The 19,295-nt window shown below is 34.3% G+C and overlaps 1 protein-coding gene across 2 annotated transcripts in view; it reads right to left on the bottom strand.

The window, feature by feature from the left end:
• The window catches only part of ACBD6 (acyl-CoA binding domain containing 6), a 148,849-nt gene that overhangs the window by 58,126 nt on the left and 71,428 nt on the right, over nt 1–19,295 (bottom strand). The window contains exons 6-7 of one of the 2 annotated variants that reach the window (XM_075997043.1): nt 13,619–13,708; nt 10,578–10,667 (exon numbers count right to left, since the gene is read on the bottom strand). In XM_075997043.1, the coding sequence (XP_075853158.1) occupies nt 10,626–10,667; nt 13,619–13,708 (132 nt within the window). In that variant the 3' untranslated portion in view covers nt 10,578–10,625. Of the gene's footprint in view, nt 1–10,577; nt 10,668–13,618; nt 13,709–19,295 lie in introns of those variants that run through there. The other variant, XM_012791616.2, reaches the window with a different exon arrangement.

The following is a 19,295-nucleotide window of genomic DNA, read 5'->3' as shown; positions in this document are numbered from 1 at the left end:
TGAACAGAATGGGACAGGAAAACCTTTCCTAGTAACATACTAGTTAATGGTTTTATTACACACGGTTATTTTGTTACTTTTTATTATGTAAATATTTATAGATACAGAAAAATAGAGATTTATACAGATTCAACAATTAACATTCTGCCCCATGTATGTATCTATCTTTGCTGAAATACATTACAGACATCTTGTCTCTAAATATATCAGTATGCCTGTATAAACAAGAACACATTCTTACATAATCACAATAGCCTCATCACACCTAAAAGAGTTAACACTAACTCCTTGATGTTAATGAATGCAACATGGTCTTCTTAACTTTTAGTTATATGTAAATCAAGATGATATGTGCCTATTACGTTCCCCCCCAAAGCAATTCTGTACATTCTTTTTGAATCATTAGTGGAAAAGTTAGTTGTCAAGATTAACCCATTTTGCAAATCCTTTGGATTTTACTGGCAATTTGATAGAAATTCCTCTGTTATTTAAAAAATGCATCATTAGAGAATGTTCATTTGATACTAACAAATAGAAGCCATCTGGAATTTCACATATAGTGCTTCCATAGGATTTTCCAGCATTCTCAAGAATATCACTTATTTCTTTCCAAGTGTCATGAGTGTGGACTGAACATCAGCAAGAACCATGGCATGCTCAAGACTTGCCCTTAACAGAACCAAGACCTCTGGCCAGTGTCAGATAATCTGTCACTATAAGCTACTTGTATCCAAGCCAGATATTTATTGCTATTGATCTGACTGGTCCTAGCAAAAGACTTTTGTTCTCCCAGACCGGGACTTTGACCTCAATTAAGTTATGAATTTCAATCCGATAGACTGCTCCACTTACCCTACTGCTCTCCCTGACTGGATTAATTAGAATTAGCTAGGCCGAAAGTCACCCCAAGCTCCTCATGGATCATGTTATTTTAATAATAAATAAAGGAATAGCAGCAATGTACAAGAAGTATTTTGAAAGATTGCTCATCTAGGAACATCATTCAGAACCTGCCAATATCAATTTCTCTGACTTTGATTGCCTCATTTATTTTGATTTCTTTTCATTCATTGAAATTTTCCCTTTTATTTCAGCTTTCTAAACATGTTCTTTGCATAGAGAAATCCAAGTACTTGCCATTTTAACACTTTGCTGCTATTTCAGGGTTTCATAAGACAGTAACTCATCAAAGCAATCATTTGCAAAAATGTAACTTAAAAAACTTAATAATCTAAAAGCCTCAAGAAAAAAACATACCATCATCCAGGGAAAAGAACAGTAGCTGTTACCTAAATGCACTTTTCCTATAGCTGGTTAATGCATAAAAAGCAAACAAATACAATGTCACTGTGAAGGCAATATCCAAGCTTACAAAGACAAGAATATGCAAATATATTTATATTTAACCTATAATACACTGGAACAGATTACGTATTGACCAATAAGGATTCTAAATCACGATACAATGATCAGTGGGATCAGGATTTGCTAATTATAGCTTTAATTTTATGACTTAACCCCAGACATAAAAAATTATTTGAAAATGTAAAAGACTATTATATAAGAATATTCACATTCTTAGATGTAGTTTTTGGTATTTGATAATGAAACTGTAAAATTTTTAGAAAGTATAAAGAGAATCCTAAAACCATATACATTATCAATTGATATTTTTCATGTGGTAAAAACCCTTTTACTTCTTTGTTTATTGAAATTCTGATTTTTTATTGGCTCTAGGGAACACAAAGAAACGATTTAATTAAAATGCCTAAGTAGCGATTTCAACATTAAAGCAATGCAAAATTAAAGCACAAACTCTGCCTTCAAATTGCCAATTACAAGTGTATTTGGAAGGAACATACTTATAAAAAGATATGTCATAATATAATAAATCTGCATTTTTATCAACTGGCATAAATAAAAATGATTCCTGTACTGAAAAATAAAATAATTTTATTTTTTAAAAGTACAGCTATTGGACTTAATCTCCATCTTCCCCTCTCACCTCCCTCACTACCACATACACATTCGCTTGGTTTCTGTAGAGTACGGTAAAACTTGATTCATTTTAGAGAAGAGTTTTATATTTTCCTATGGAAAGGTGCTATACTCAAATACTAGCAAACATTTCTTCCTCAGCACCCAATACATATTAGTAGTCTAGGAAGAAAGTAAGACTGGTTTGAGGACTAGACTCTTCACAATGTGTGAGAGAATCAAGGATTAAGAAAATAATTTAAAGCCTAACACTGTTTTCACAATGATCCACTCAGCAGGAAAAGATCTAATGATAAAATGTATTGTGTTTTTGGCAAAGAGCTTCTGTTTTCCCACCTGACTTTCATTGACTTGTATATTCTTAAGTGAAATTAAAGCAATCTCTAGCAAATCATACAGGTGATTTAACAAATTAGCCCAGACTTTTCAAATGACTGTCTAATTAGGATCACAAGGACACTATGTGAGAGAAAACAGGAAAATTCAACATACTTATCCCTTCATTTACAGATGAAATATTTGAAATAGAGATGATGACTTAACATCATATAAATGGCATAGGAATTAAAATATAGTAATCAGAGATCTACAAATCTCAAACATTATTTGCAAAAATCGTATAAATAGTAAACACTTCATAGCAACAAATGTTAAATATTTAAGAAATTTAACAAGAAACATGTAAAACCTATATCAGCAAAAATTTTAGATACTCCTGAAAGAATATTTAAAAGTAGACTTGATCAAATGTAAAGACATACCTTATTCTTGGATAGAATGACTCAGTATTATAAAGATGTCAGTTCTCCCTAATTTATAAATTCAATGCAATCCCAATAAAAATACCAACAAGCTATTTTTTTACATAGTCACACAAATTGATATTAAAATTTATATTTAAAAAATGCAATAGCCAGGAAGACATTTAAAAACAAAAATTATGGGCCGGGTGCGGTGGCTCACGCCTGTAATCCTAGCTCTCTGGGAGGCCAAGGCGGGCGGATTCCTCAAGGTCAGGAGTTCAAAACCAGCCTGAGCAAGAGCGAGACCCCGTCTCTACTATAAATAGAAAGAAATTAATTGGCCAACTGATATATATATATAAAAAAAATTAGCCGGGCATGGTGGCACATGCCTGTAGTCCCAGCTACTCGGGAGGCTGAGGCAGAAGGATAGCTTGAGCCCAGGAGTTTGAGGTTGCTGTGAGCGAGGCTGACTCCACGGCACTCACTCTAGCCTGGACAACAAAGCGAGACTCTGTCTCAAAAAAAAAAAAAAAAAACCAAAAAAAAAACCCAAAAATTATGAAGGAGAAACAGCTATTCCAGACATTAATACCTGCTATAAAGCCTTCTAATTAAAATAATATACATGAACATGAGCAAAGGGACCAATGGAAGAGACTATAAAGTCCAGAATTGACCCAAACACATATGGAAGAACAGTATATGACAAAGGTGGCATCTCAAATCACTGGGGGATGGATTTTTAAATAAATGGTACTGGGACAACTGGGGAGCCATTTGGAAAAGACAAAATTAGATCTAAATGTAAACTATAAAACCACATAAGTACTACAGAAAACATGGAATTCCTCTTGAACTTTGGTTTAAGAAAATGCTTTTAACTATGACTTAAAACCCAGAGGCAATAAAAAGAGTGATAAATTTGACTACATAAAAATAAAAAATTCTTGCATGGCAAAAGGTATTATAAACAAAATCAAAAGACATGAAAAAGTGGGGAAAAATAGCTGCAACATATGCCACTCTTAAAAATTGACTCACAAAAAGCCAAAAACCTGATAGAAAATGAGAAAAAAATGTGAATAGATAATTCACAGAAAAAGGCATATAAAAATGGTCCTCAAACATATGAAAAAATGTAACAATTCACTCATAATTATAGACATGCAAACTAAAACAACACTGAGATACCATTTCTCCACAAGACTGGTAATTTTTTTAAAATATAAAAGCACAACCAAGTGCAGTGACTCATGCCTATAATCTCAACATTTTGGGAGGCTGAGGTGGAAGGCTCACTTAAGCCAGGGAGTTTGAGACCAGTTTGGTCAACATAGTAATACCCTTTTTCTACAAAAAATACAAAAGTTAGCTCGGTATGGTGGTACATGCCTATAGTCCCAGATACTTGGGAGGCTGGGGAAGAAGGATCACTTGAGTCCAGGAGTTTGAGGCTACAGTGAGCAATGATTATGCCACTGCACTCCAACCTGGGTGATAGAGCAAGACCCTGTCTCAAAAAAAAAAAAAAAAAAAAAGTAGAGCGCACTTGACAAGGCTGTAAGGAAACAGGCTCTCTCAAGTATTGCTGGGGGGCATGCAAATTAGTAAACCCTTCTAAAGGGAAATTTGGCACTATCTAACAAAACTACACACCTATCTACCTTTTAACCCAGCAATTCCACTTTCAGGCATCTACCCTGAGGGAACACAATGTGAGAATACATATGCACAAGGTTATTAAATGCAGCATTGTTTGTAACTGCAAAATAAATGCCTGTACATAGGAAAGTGGTTGAATAAATCATCCACACAAGGGAGTACTATGCGCTGTGGATAAAAAGGGAAGATCTCTACAAAATACTATGATGTAACTCTAGGACATACTGTTAAGTGAAAAAAGCGAAGAGCAAAAGAGTTTAGTATACTACCCTTCATGTAAGAAAGAAGGGGATATATGAAATGTACACGTACCTGCTCATTAAGACAAAAGAAATAAGAGAGGATAAATCAGAACAAAAGAGACTGGTTACCTATAGGGAAGGGGAAAGAGAGGAGTGGAAAAAAGGGGTGGGGGTGGTGGAATGGGATTGGGATAGCAAAAATGAGAAGGAAAAGACAATTCTCTGGGTATATATTTTTATATAGCTCTGATGCTTAGATCCATAGTAATGTTTCACATACCTCTAAATTATTAATAAAAAATTAAAACCAACCATGTATATGGAACAAACCTAAAATGACACATATACACCAACAAATGAACCTGACATGAAAAGCATAACTATAGTGAAGGGGGTAGAGAAGAAATGAACTTAAGTAACTTTGGAAAATAGTATCTTGACTTGCAACTGTAAGGCTAATGGCAAAACAAGCCATACATAAGTGTTTTAATATAGTTGGTAAATGTGTTTTGCACAGAGGGATGGGTTAGCAATTCTGAAACTCCTTTATGTGTATACTAAAGTTGAACAGAAAAAATATTATAAATAATGAGAGCTGAGTTTCCTCATTGTTAGAGAAAAAAGTTACAAATGAGGAAAGACTAAACTAAACTCTGTGATGTTGGACTGTAATCAAAGGTGTCAGTACAAATGCATCATCTTAAATACATATACAGATAGACAGATACAGAAATATAGTGTGTGTATATGCATGGATTAGTATATATATATATACTTCCTACATATATTCCTAGCTCTGACTGCTGAGAGAACCAAGAAACAATGTCATTCCTATAGGAATGAGCATACCTAGTGCCTAGATCTTGATTTCTAAACATATTTTCCAATAAAAGGAATGAGTGATCCAGGACTGGGATAGGGAAAATACAAGATAATCGTGGAATGAGGGGGAAATGACCAGCTCTTCCTTACAGCAGAATTCCAATTAGCAAATGTAGAAGAAAAGAGGAAAACAGAAAATCACCAGTAGACAAATACCACAATAATATCAATAATTGTCACAGACAAGTTCCACTGACACATACTAAAATTAGTGGGCAAGAATTTGAGGAGAAATAGGATTTGCATAGTGTCAAAGTATCTCCCCTAATACTTATAAACTATAAAGGAAAAGACTATAACTTTACAGTAAAGAAACCAGTCAGACACTACCATAACAAAGGATCAAGGTTAATATCACCAGTAATAAGACATATTGACATTATGAACCCCTTAATGTGACGCACTGAGAAGGGCACATCACTTTTGTTGACATTCTTGCCAAAAAATGCATAACCTAACCAATCAAGAGAAAACATTAGATAAATCCAAAGTGAGGAACATTCTACAAAATAACTGCTCAGTTCTTTTTAAAGTGTTAAGATCATGAAAGACAAGGAAGGACTGAGGCTCTGTTACAGACTGGAGGAAACTAAGTAGAAATAATAAGCAAATCCAAATTAGGTGGGATACTGGATAGGATCCTGGAACAGAAAATATTTTCAACATTCAATTTCAACATTGAAATTTAAATAAGGCCTGCAGTTTAAATAATAGTATTATACTAATGTTAACTTCCTAATTTTGACAATTATATTATGGTTATATAAGAAGTTAATACTAGGCAAAGCTGGGTGAGAGGTATACAGGAACTCTGCACTATTTTTGCAATTCTTTCTATAGAGTCTAAAATTATTTCCAAATAGAAAGGGTTTTTTTTTGTTTTCTGAGACAAGGTCTCACTCTTATTGCCCAGGCTGGAGTGCAGTGGTATGATCCCTATAACCTCAAACTCTTGGCCTCAAGCAATCCTCCCAACCTCAGCCTCCCAAAGTGCTAGGATTATTATTATTTTTTTAAGTTTTTAAATAATCTTTATTTTTTAAAAGTTAATATATGCAGTATAGGAAACTGAAAAATGCAAGCATAAGAACAAAGTCATCTACAATCGCAAGCAGTTTACAGTTTGACGTGTCCTTCTAGATCCTAACACATACACAATATCCAATTTTATGGGATTGAGATTGTATATTATGTATCATGCTTTTTCACACATCATGAATATTTACCGGTCCCAAATCCCAAAGCTCTGTGAATATTTTGATAACTAAGAATACACTACACCAACTCAATCTGTAAGGAAAAAATGTAATCATGCCTTTCTTGGGACGAAAATTTCATAGAAAACAAAAATGACAACAGACCTCTAAGATAAAAGTACTGGCAGAGTTCTGATTAAAATACTGCAGTCCCTTAATGTTCAATTTAAAATCAAACATAAAGCAACAGAGTACACTAAGTGTAATGTTCCTAAGAGGATTCATTATCAGATCTATACCATTAAAATATTAGCAGGAAGGTATGTTTCTATTGAATTACTTAATATATTCTTTATAGTATAGCCAAGAGATGCACATACATCAATGGCTATCATCAAAATGTAAATATGAACACATCTACATACTGCTTTTATACTTCCTTCTGTCCCTCTGCTGCCACTCTAATGAACAAGTCCTAATTTACACTGTTCATAGGTGGTTTAACAATTCCATGTCAAAGATGCATCTTTTCTATCAATTATAACAAAAAGATACCCACAAAATGGCTAATTCACTAGTTCTAATTTTTATCATATACTGTCACCTCAGAACATCTCCAAAGATTAGATGTTGCAAAATAATGAACTTTGTACATGATAAACACAGATACTTTACTAAAAATGCACATATAGACCAATGGTTATAATCAAAAACTATCTTTTAGATATGGAGATACTAGCATAGAGCCCATCCCTTCACCCTTTCTCTTCTCCCTCCTCCCTCACTCCAGTGACTGAGTACAGGACTAAGTCGAGCTCCAAGAGGTGGATTAACAAAGGTCACTCCCAAAACACAGTCCTTCCTAAAAACTAACAAAAGACATACATAAAGGGATAATTTAATTACCTCTACTTTTAACATACTTTGAGCATTACAATTTCCTTTAATACACAGCACATGACAGAACAATGGTTAACTAATCTAACTCACCCGCAAAGAACCGTTCTCTGCATACTTACTCCTCCCCTCCCCCCACCACCCAGTGACAACATACTCTCCAAGACATCAAGTTTAACAATTCCATTCTCCAAATGCAACCACTCCTATGAAATAATAAAAACACTTAAAGGGTGTCACTTTAGTCCTTTACTTTTAACATATGTTGTGCACTTTTAAACATCTAGAAAGACTAGATGTTTCAAATAGGACTTAAGTTTTTTCCCACTATACACAGTAGCAGTGAATGTACACACTCGTAACACAAGCTATAATTTCAAAATGTCCTCTAAATAGGAACATTCTGGCCTAGAACCCTTCCCCTTCCTACCCTCTACCAACCCAATGGACAGGTCTAAGTATCTGTAATGCATAGAGGGGATTTTAACAATTTTACTTCCATAAGTGTTTAAGATCAGTCTTTTCTATGACTGATGACTCAAAGTCTACTCAATGTGTTAGTTTACTAAACTCTACTTTTATCATACACTAACAACCTCTTGGAGTTCTGGAAATATTCTTCTTATTTGACACAGGTGGTAGTTACACAGGGGCGCGTGTGTGTGTATATATATATTTAAACATGCGCTGAGTTGTAGCCATAAGATTTGTGTACTATATCTACCTGAGTTATTTTATACCTCGATAATTTTAAATAATAAAAAAATACTTTATTTACAATATTGTACCAGGTCCCTTTAAAATATATACACATAAGTAGAAAAAAATAAAGGTGAGAATGAAATATATTCAAATTTCATAGTGAAGAGGTTAAAAGCTTGGGCTATGGAGTTCAAATCTAGGCTTTGTCACTTGTGAGCTCTTTGACTTCTTTTTTTCTAAATAGAGCCAGGGTCCCTTGCTCTGTAATCCAGGATGGAACTCCTGTGCTCAAGAGATCTTCCCATCTCAGCTTCCTGAGTAGCTAGGACTACAGGTGAGTGCCAACACCCTCAGCTAATTTTTAAGTTTTTTTGTGGAGATGGAGTCTCACTACATTGCCCAGGCTGGTCTCAAACTCCCGCCCTCAAGTGATCTTCTAGCCTTGGCCTTCCAAAGTGCTAGGATTACAAGCATGAGCCACTGTGCCTTACCACTCTACGACTTCTTTAAGTTCCTGTTTCTTCATCAGTAAAATGCATATAGTAATATAACTATATTACAAGATTGATGCAATGACTAAAAGAGACAATGCACATAAAATGCTTGGTACATAGTAAATACTAAGAAACTGTTTTATATGCTACTCCTCACCCCCCCACACACACAACATAATACCATGTAATGGGATTACAGATGGTTTTATTTACTGTTTTATACTTTTCTCATGTTTTTGAAATCTTTACAACACACAAATAGCCACCAAAACATTCATTGAGCGGGCACGGTGCTCCCCGGTATTCTATAAACCATAAGCTTATATAACTTATAATCATAGAGTCCTTAAACATTTCCATACCACTCAACAAAAGTTTTTCTTTTGAACTGTGTAACACTTAGTACACACTGCAGGCACCTATGCCACAGATGCTCCTCCTCCTCCTCCCCGCCCTGCTTTTTTCCCCTAATGCTACTTTACAACAAATCTGTGAAAACCTACTAATAAATCTTCAGCACTCAAATATCTTTTAATGTGCTTTGGGAAGTAGTTTTAATCTTTCCTCAGGGCTTAAAAAATCAGTTACTCAAGAAGTCGGAGAAGAGTATGTGTATGTCTTTAAGCCACATCCAAATCTCAAATGTGGTAAAAACCTAACTTTCAGAGTTGAACTAAAATGCCAAGCAGTGGAAGAGACAAAACTGTTTCTGTAATACTGCCAGATAACAAATGAAATCTACAAAAGATCTTTCTTAGAAATAAAATTACAAGTTCCAATTCCATCACAGTCACAGAACATAGAAACCGCAGTGCAATAAAAGAATGTACAAGATACAATGAAGGGTAAAAATGACAGAAAAACACAGAGTAGACTTTGACATATCTCTAATTACTACTTCATTTCAGACTAATGGTAAAAATTAGTCTTCAGATGGTTGATAACATCAGACTGTCTGTGCTGGGTTAGTACCAAGATCTGTGGCCAAGCAAATACTTCTAATAAAATTGATTTCTCTTTTTGGCAACCAATAGGCCAGTCAATAATAATATTGTTTAAGAAAGATTGAGTCATGAAGGAGATGAATCTTTCCTTCCATTTATTATGTTTGTATTGTCTATATTTGAAAAGAGTTTTTAATAACAAAACCAAAGAAGAAATTATAAAAGAAAGACCTATTCTGAGAACTAATCTCAAGAAGCCTTCTGACTTGGAAGTATGTTAGCAACTCAAACTGAAAAAGCCAAATCATCCCAATAACTGAAGTTAGATAATATAGGTTATTATTGTCAATAACAAAGGAAAACTAAAGCTGGAGCTATATAAAATGGTCATATAAATACAAAGTGGACAAGGAAAACATTGTGCCAGGCATATAGTCCTAACCAATCCATCCTAAAAACCTACCTGGAACTTTTACTTTGCATTATATTATAACTGGTGTTCAGCAAAGAATGTTCTATAAAGCCATGTAACGTAGTTTTTGGATTGTCTTATACCATTCAAACAAATAGAATACAAGAAAGCCACAAGGTAAAAACCTCAGGCAATGCCTAACCTGGGGACATTTCTTTATAAAATACCCCTAAACAGGACAGGTACAGTGGCTCATGCCTATAATCCCTGTACTTTGCGAGGCCAAAGTAGGAGGATTGCTTGAGGCTAGAAGTTTGAGACCAGCATGGGCAACATAGTGAGATCCCATATCTACAAAAAATAAAAAAAAATAGCCAGGCATGGTGATGCATACCTGCATTCCTACTTACCCCAGAGGCTGAGGCAAGAGGATTCCTTGAGTCCATGATTTCAAGGCTGCAGTAAGCTATGATCATGCCACTGCACTCCAGCCTAGGTGACAGAGCGAGACCTTGTCTCAAAAACAAAATAAAATAAAATATCCCCAAACAATTTAAACCAAATAAAAGACATGAATGCACTAATAGTTTTTTTTGTTTTTGGCTATAACTTAGTAGTGGTAGTAGTTGGGGAAAGTAGGGGTTGAAAAGATAACTTCAAAGTTTACACAGAAAAATAAATAAGCAAAAATAATAGGAAAGATTCTGAATGAGTACTGAAGGAATCCATTCTCCCAGATATTAAGACACATTTTGAAGCTACAATACTTAAAACAGTGTAGCACAAGTACATGAACAGAAAAACAAAGCAATGGAATGGAAGAATAAACCTAGAAGTAGACTGAAATACACAGAGAACTTGAGAATATGATAGAGACAATACTTCAAATTGCTAGAGAAAAGATATCAATTATTCGACAAACATTATTGGAACAACTGGCTCGTCATTTGGATAAAAATAAAGCTGATACCATCTGGACAAATGTAAAGTTCCTACCTACATACACACAATATGAAGTAATTCTAGATGTGTAAAAAAAACCATGAAATGATCAAAGTACTAGAAGAAAACATGGGGAAAAGTTTTAATAATTATATCATAAAGAAAGTGCTAATTTTCCTTAAGATATAAAAGGTTCCGATAAAGTAAGAAAAACACCATCAATATGATGGAAAACTGGGCAAAAACATAAACAGATGATTCATAGAAAATGAAGTATAAATTGTTCTTAAATATATATAAAGATGCTCAGTATCACTCTCAACAAGAGAGATGGAAATTAAAAATATGATACACCATTCATCATTCATCAAACAGAGAACAAAAAGCGGTATAACAAATTATTTAGGTAAGGCTGGAGAAATAGGAATTCTCACATACATTGCTAGTAGAAGTATAAATTGCTACAGTTCATTTATATGGTACTAGTTAACTCAATTATGATACCTCCTCATAAAGAAATATTATGTGGCCATAGGAAAGAATAAGGTAGCACCATTTTCTTGCCTAATTTCTCTGGCTGAGCCTTCCAGTACTATGTTGAATAGAATTAGCAAAAGTAGACATACGTGTCTAATTCTAGGAGTTTGCTTTTTAACTCAGTATGTTAGATACGAAATGCTTTTTCTTTATACAATATTTGTTGCCATATACATCCATTCCCCTCCAGTCCTCTAGGCCTCATAGGCCCACCCTGGATCTTTCTATCAAGACTGAAATTTTCATTTCTAATTACACCCTCCTGTTCATTCAACTCTACATCTCTTACTTGACCTTATGGATATCCCCTGTCCCTTGACTATCTACCTTCTTCCATTTCAGTTTAACTTCATCTACTCTCATGCTATTATCCTCATTCCCATTTCCTGTTCTTCAATTGTCATAGCCACTTGGCAAATCTCTACTTCTGATTAATCCAATTGCCTGCTTTCTACACATCTACACCTGGGTTCTGAGAAAAGATTTTTTTTAAAAATTCACATAATCATGACCTTGGATTTGGCAATGGATTCTAAGGTATGACACCATAAACATAAGAGAAAAAATAAAACATTGATAAATTAGATTTCATCAAAATTAAAAACTTGTGCATCAAAGGACAATATCAAGAAATTGAAGAGAAAACTCACAAAAAAGGAAAAAATATTTACAAATCATATATCTGATAAGGGTCTAGTATATAGAATATGTAAAGAACTCTAACAACTGCAAAACAAAAAGACAAACTCACTTTAAAATGGGCAAAACTTTTGATTAGACATTTCTCCCAAGAAAATATACAAATAGTCGACAAGTATATGAAAAAACACACAGTATCATTGGTCATTAGGAAAATGCAAATCAAAATCATACCACAAAGATATATCACTTTGTACTCACTAAGATGACTACTAAAAAAAGGGAAAACAGGCCGGGCACAGTGGCTCACACCTGTAATCCTAGCACTCTGGGAGGCCGAGGCGGGCGGATTGCTCGAGGTCAGGAGTTTGAAACCAGCCTGAGCAAGATCGAGACCCAGTCTCTACTATAAATAGAAAGAAATTAATTGGCCAACTTTATATATATATATAAAATTAGCCGGGCATGATGGCGCATGCCTGTAGTCCCAGCTACTCGGGAGGCTGAGGCAGAAGGATTGCTTGAGCCCAGGAGTTTGAGGTTGCTGTGAGCTAGGCTGACGCCATGGCACTCATTCTAGCCTGGGCAACAAAGCGAGACTCTGTCTCAAAAAAAAAAAAAAAAAAAAAAAAAGGGAAAACAACAAGTATTGGTAAGGATGTGGCGAAATTAGAAGTGTGGCATAGCTGGTGAGCTCCTGTGGAAACATTTTGGATGTTTCTCAAAAAGTTAAACATCAAATTACCACATATGACCAAGCAATTCTACTCCTAGGTATATAACCAAAAGAACTGAAAACAGGTGTTCAAACAAAAAGCATGTACACAAATGTTCATAGCAGCATTAATCACAATTGCAAAAAGGTAGAAACAACCCAATTGTCCATCAGCTGATGAATGCATAAACAAAATGTGGGATAGACTTACAATTCAGCCATAAAAAGGAATGAGATACTATTACATGCTATAACATGGATACACTTTTAAAACATTATGCTATGTGAAAGAAGCCAGACACAAATGACTACATATTTTATGATTCCATTTATATAAAATATCCAGAGTAGACAAATTCGTAGAAACAGAAAGCAAATTAGTGGTTGCCAAGGTCTGGGGTGAGGGGGGAAATGAAGTGACTGTTTAACGGGTACAAGGTTTCCTTTTGGAGTGAAAACAATGATACAAAACTCAATAGTAGTAATGGTTGTATAATGTTGTCAAATGTACTAAATGCCATTGAATTGTATACTTCAAAATGGTTAATCAGGTAAATCTTATGTTATGTGAATTTTACTTCAATTAAAAAAATAAAAACTCCACTCTTACCTGACCGTTAATGTCAGCTCTATATTGTAGTAAGACTGTGACTAGTTCCTTATGTCCTCGGTCACATGCCCAGTGGAGTAGAGCTCTACCCTAAAAACACAGAAAAATATAAATGAATGATCCAGTTGCAGGAGATATGAAAAATTACCTATGGAGTACAATGTACACTATTCAGGTGGTGGGTACACTAAAAGCTCATGCTTCACCACTATATAATATAACGGAATTCAACTTGTACCCCCTAAATCTATTGAAATTTAAAATGTTTTTAAAAATATGTTTTAAGAAAGACAAAGATGCAAAATAGGTTAATTATTCTAAGAATGATTGATTATAAAAATGTGCTATGGGAAAACAATAGACAATCAACTGGAAACCCTGAGTTCTACTTCTGGATCCATTATGAACTAGCCCAATGACCTCTTTCAGTCAAATCAGTTTCCTCACCCACAGAGTGGAGATGATAGTAATAACAACAAGAATATCAATAATATTTATTGAATAAATGAGCTATAAGAAAATGCTTTGTAAATTATACTTTATAACAAAATACAGTTTTCTTAAATTCTGTTCGCTTCCTCTGGTGAAAGAAATCTTATGAATAAAAACATGAGCACTGAAAACCTAGGTAGAAATCATAATCTAAATGTACTAGATCTAAATTTCCTCAAGTTTATTCCTTAAAAAGAATATTTAACCAGTTTGAAAATAAGCATTGTCCTTAGTATTACAAATTTATACCTGGAATATCTCAAAACACTAGTACAATCTACTAGTATCTATCATCAGTTGACTGTGAAAGCTACTTGTAAAAGACAATGGATGATTAATTATTAAGAGATAAAATACTAAATATGAAATATAAATTTTAAGTCATGTCTACCAAAGACTCACAGTTACTATTACATGTGTTATTTCTTTTCTCTACGGTCAGAAAATCTTGGTCTAGTTAATTTCTGAAAGAAGACTACCTGGTGAAAAAGAATAAACAAAACCCTAAAAGCTAAAGGCTTTCCTTAAGAAATGAATGATGTGTGGCTTAACACTACTTTTTGAGGGTGGTAATGATGTTGTCTTTTATAAAGAATGGAATGTTTTCCCACATTAAGTTGAAATCCTGCTTTATGTCATTTTAGATAAGATTTAAATAGACATAGGCTGCAACAAGGATGGCTTTAAAGTAAAAAGTACTTTTCGAGAAAGCTTTCTAAACCTGCCTGTATTCTTTTTTATCATTCAGACTCTTTGCACACCTATTAGTTCAACTAATTAAACTGGGATCTATTGTTTAAACAAAAAAACAGAGTAGGAAAACTTCTTCCCTACAAATTGTCCTATTCTTTTGCTTGATTTACTTTTATTTACCTGTTTTCCAATAGGCTTATACAAAATCCTTAAAAGGAGGAAAGCAGAAAATTTGAAAATGTGGGCAAATCACAATTTGTTGTAGTAGCAAAACTATTTCATTTTACCTTGTTTGGAGCCCACTAAGAGTTTTTGAAAATGGAGACAATTTTAAAAGTCCAGTAAAAAATGTATTCTTGAGTACTAGAACAGAATTTCTCTTGTTAAAATTTCTGTAGCTCTAATGTGACCTGCTGTTACTAGGGTAATGATTCAAATATCCTCCATATGAACAATTAGACATTTTAATGAAACTCTCTGAACAAATAACAATGAACAAAATGTTCCATAGTTCAATATAACTGTTTCACGGCTTTTACATTTAAAGAATCAGACAGGCCGGCGCGGTGGCTCACACCTATAATCCTAGCACTTTGGGAGGCCGAGGCGGGCGGATCGTTTGTGCTCAGGAGTTCGACACCAACCTGAGCAAGAGCGAGACCCCGTCTCTACCAAAAATCAAAAAAAATTAGCTGGGCATGGTGGTGCATGCATGTAGTTCCAACTACTCGGGAGGCTGAGGCAGAAGGATTGCTTGAGCCCAGAAATCTGAGGTTGCTGTGAGCTCAGCTGATACCACAGCACTCTAGCAGGGGCAACAGAGTGAGACTTTGTCTCAAAATAAATAAATAATAAATAAAAGAATCAGACAAAATTTCAAAGTCCCTATTATTTTCAGTTCTAATTATAAGTATATATTTTATAAACTATTAACAAGAATTACTGCATAGTTAAAATGATGTGTGATATGCTCACATAGGGCACTTACCAGAACTATCTAATAGTAAAGTAGGAAAATATAACATTAATATATCTAGTACTTTTACCACAAGATGTGCAGATAATTTCTATCTCTCAACTGGGTGGGTTCCTGATTTCTCTTTAGGTTTGACCCATTGTGGTTACATCAACTAATGCTAAAATATAAATCCTTAGCTGTTTCAATGGCAAAGCAGATAAGCAACACATTTTACTGCTAATGGGAGTTATATTTTAAATTTTCCATATGTGGTGCCAAAAATTTACTTTAGGGGAAACACCTATGACTGGACCTCAGTACTGATTTTCACTTTGGATGTCTTTTCCAGAAGGGTGGCACACATATAGCAATGCTTTAAGAAGGATGATATGCTCTCAGACATTTACACTATGCTTTTTAACACGTTTTTGACCTGCAATGCAATTAATTTTTGTAACACATTATTTTAATGGTACACTAATTAACCTTGAATTAGAATGAATTCTCTGACAATGACTTTCTGTAGAAGTGCTGAAGATATCTACATTAAGACCACCTAATGACTAATATATTCTGCAGTATTAAAATGCTTAAAAACAAGAGTAGAATTAAACATAGTTGTAAATAAACGTAGATTAAACAAATCAGACTTTGAAACTTTTACCTTCAAGATGCTCTATATTTAAATGAACAAAGACCAGCACAATGAAGTATCTAACTGTGATACCTTTTACTTCTTCAAATTATAAAGTTCCCATAAACATGTTCTAATTTAAGATTATTTAAGTAATAATATAACCAGTAATTTGAAGACATGATATCTTTATAACTAATTATGACAAAAACAGGAAATAAACACGTGGTTTCTTTCCTTCTTCTTTGTTAACCACAAACATATATAGACCAATATAATACAATCAATAAATTATTTTAGATACAGGATACCATAATGTCTCCTCCAAAAAGAAAACCACAAATTAGGTACATATAAAAGCTGTATTTGCTTAAAGACTTTATCAAAATTTATGAAATCTTTTACCCATTTGTATACATAGTTGTTTTACCTTTTGACATAAGTGATAGAATCTCTTATAAATGTTAAAGTTAAATTTATTTTTATTGCTACTTCAAAAAGTGACAATTCTTTCTTTGTTTCTAGTTTTTAAAACTCTTCTGGAAAAACATCCCAGAAGTATTTAGGAGATTGTTTGACAGGGGGTGTGGGGGGGTCATTATTAGAAGGAATCTTTGTTTGGCCACCAGAAGGCCACAAGCACTGTTTGGAGAGCTCTGGATAAATTCTGGAACTCAAATATAGTAAAATACAAGGAGAAAAAAAGAGCTCTCATCTATTAACCAAAGGTGCTAATACCGGTCTACTTCAGACAGACGAATGACTCTAAAGTGCTTTGAAAGTGCAAGGTAGCAGCTAACCTATTAAGTGGTATTACTTTTATACCTTCTGGAAAATACAGAGAGCAGGTCTTAATATTTTACATGCTTCTTTGATATCCATAGTTACTTGTCCTTAAACCATATAGAATTTTTTTAAATTAGATTTTTCTCCTGGATATCACAAAATTAAATGAAAAGCGATTCTATTAAAAAATGAGTCCATGTTCTTATGGTATTTTGAGATCAGATACAAAGTACCATTTTTGTGTAAATAAAAACATGGCAAATTTGGTATATTTAAGTTCATAAGAATTATTACCTTGACATTCTATCAAACATGTTTGGTTATGGTACTGTCTAATTTGCAAATGAAATACTGCAATCCAAGTGGAACTAGATTTCTCTCTGCAAAAAATTTGGGTGTCAATTGACAATTGTAGTAGAGATTAACTACTAACAACCTATAAAGTCTCCATCTCCTTTATCCTATCCCTATCTTCTACCCTTTGCAGCTGCTGCTGCTGTAGCAGCTGGCCCACAGGGAGAACTCTCCTACCTGCAACCACCAGAAATAACATAATGCCTCCTACTTCCACTTCTCTCTCCATAATGAAATGGCAATGTTGTTTCAAAAATTCTGATAGGAGTAAGATTGGGAGACAGTTTAAGATCTCAAGATATACCTAGCATGAAAGCTAATGGTTCCTTGTGGGATTTACCAGCATTAAAGAAAACCACACACCAGTATCTGTGATACACACTTCAAATTGGCAACTATCTGATCCCTTTCACTGGCTAAGATCTAGGATAGGGAGAGGTGGTGTTACTAAATTGTCAGGGAATTGAGAAAGGTTTAGAATACACTACTTAAAAAAAAAATCCTTTCACAAGCATTTACTAAAGCCATAATGTTAGTGACTTAGGGGTGAAAAAATAAATGAGGGAAATATTATTTCATCCTGTATAAAAGAGGATATCCATGATATATTCACATTAATCAGCAATATAAAAGAAAGAAGTAGTGATCTATAACAATATGGATGAATCTCAAAAACATGCTGGATAAAAGAAGTCTTACACAGAAGAGTACATGCGTATAATTCCATTTATATAAAGTTCTAGGACAAGCAAAACTAATCTATGGTAAAAAGAGTAACATAATGGTAGTTATCTTTTGGGGATTAGGAGAAAGGACTGCCTGGAAAGGAGCATGAGAGAACTTTCTGCCATGATAGCAATGTCCTGTGTCTTGACAGGAGCTTCAGTTACACAGGTATATGCACTTGTCAAAATTCATCAAATGTGTACTTGAGATTTGTGCATTTCATTGTATGTAAATTATCTTAAAAGAAAAATTAAATACTGAATTCTAGTTAATTATATGCATGCTAAAGCATTTAGAAGGAAGTGTACTGTTGTCTGTGTACTCTAAAATGCTTCAAAAAATAGGAAGGTTGGTGGATGGATAGATATTGATAAAGTATAGCAAAATATTAGTGGTAGAATCTAGGTGGGAATACACATTTGTCGTAAAGTTCTTTCAGCTTCTCTGTATGTTTAACATTTTCATAATAAACTATTGAGAAAAAACCCAAAATTTTTACATCCATGTTGATACTAATAACAAAAATATGAACATCATTCACAGTAGTCAAAAGGTGAAAGCAAATCAAGTATCCACTGATGGATATTTGAATAAAGAGAATGTGCTGTCTATATACATACAATTGAATAATATTCAGCTTATAAAGGAAGGAAATTCTGACACATGCTACAACATAGATGAAACTTGAGGACATTATGCTAAGTGAAATAAGCCAGTAAAAAAGGAACAAATAGGCTGGGTGTTGTGGCTCATCCCTGTAATCCTAGCACTCTGGGAGGCCAAGGTGGGAGGATCACTTGAGGTCAAGACCAGCCTGAGCAAGAGACCTGGTCTCTACTAAAAACTAGAAAAAAATTAGCCAAGCAACTAAAAATAAAAACAAAAAATTAGCTGGGCATGGTGGCAAGCACCTGTAGTTCCAGTTACCCCGGAGGCTGAGGCAGGATTGCTTGGGGCCAGGAGTTTGAGGTTACTGTGAGCTAGGCTGATGCCATGACACTGTAGCCCAGGCAACAGAGTGAGACTCTGTCTCA

Source organism: Microcebus murinus, chromosome 23, assembly GCF_040939455.1.
Source record: "Microcebus murinus isolate Inina chromosome 23, M.murinus_Inina_mat1.0, whole genome shotgun sequence".
In the NCBI taxonomy this organism is placed as follows: Eukaryota; Metazoa; Chordata; class Mammalia; order Primates; family Cheirogaleidae; genus Microcebus; species Microcebus murinus.
The sequence above is the reverse complement of the archived record's forward strand: the minus strand, read 5'-3'. Positions and strand labels throughout refer to the sequence as shown.